Here is an 845-nt window from a genome sequence, read left to right as displayed (position 1 = left end):
ATTTACTCCTTGCTGCCTGTTTCCAAGAACAGATGTTTCTCTGTTCTACCTACAGCTGAGAAATTCAGTAATAAGGTGATTAGCATTCATAACATATTTAGTAGTTGAAGGACATGACTAGTTTTATTCCTGACTTCTCTCAGAAATGAGCGGACAGGGCCCCTGGTGGATGCTGCGAGGGGAAGAGGGAAGGAGCCGTCTGGTGGAAACTACCCCGGGGCTGCAGAGAGGCACCCCTGTCCCTAGTACTTATATCTCAGAGCTAAGTGCTCGCCCTGACGAGCCAGGTGGACAACCCTAACCATTCCAACACCTGACTTTGGGCCAGAACACTGTGAAACTCCAAGGGGGTATTTTAAAGCGTAGAAATGAGGCCCCTGCTCTTATAATGAGGACTGAATTGTTAACCTTCATGATGACGTGATCATACCTGTTAGGAAGTTGACAGTGATCCAGGCTGAAATGCCTAAAAGAGAGAGTCACAAAACAGCATATGAATCACTTGAGATACCATAAACAACATACAGGATGCAGACGACTACTTTCAGGTTTCAGGAGCACAAAGTGGCCACTTCTTCACGACTCTCAGCCTTCAGATCAGTTGCAGAAAGATTGACTCATAACGTCATCCAGTGGCTTCTGGCAGACTGTTCCAGAAGACACTGTACTAAAAAACTACAATACTCTGCCAAATGTCACATCTCTCACTCCTATTCTTTATCATCAGCTTCCTCTTTTGGAGGCTGGATGAGAACCAAATGTTCCCTTCCCCTCCTCCCATACAAACAAACAAACTCTTAAGGTCATCTTTAAAATCAGGGGCTGGTAAGGAACCATAATTAAGT

General features: G+C 45.0%; 1 protein-coding gene across 1 annotated transcript in view; it reads right to left on the bottom strand.

Annotated features, from left to right (window-relative positions):
* The window catches only part of ENTPD6 (ectonucleoside triphosphate diphosphohydrolase 6), a gene marked incomplete at its 3' end in the record, with an annotated part of 26326 nt that overhangs the window by 15175 nt on the left and 10306 nt on the right, over positions 1-845 (bottom strand). The window contains exon 2 of the mRNA XM_019634926.1: positions 431-466. Coding sequence (XP_019490471.1) covers positions 431-466 — 36 coding nt within the window. The remainder of the gene's footprint in view (positions 1-430; positions 467-845) is intronic.

This window comes from Hipposideros armiger, unplaced genomic scaffold (assembly GCF_001890085.2).
Source record: "Hipposideros armiger isolate ML-2016 unplaced genomic scaffold, ASM189008v1 scaffold_2247, whole genome shotgun sequence".
Lineage (NCBI taxonomy): Eukaryota > Metazoa > Chordata > Mammalia > Chiroptera > Hipposideridae > Hipposideros > Hipposideros armiger.
The sequence above is the reverse complement of the archived record's forward strand: the minus strand, read 5'-3'. Positions and strand labels throughout refer to the sequence as shown.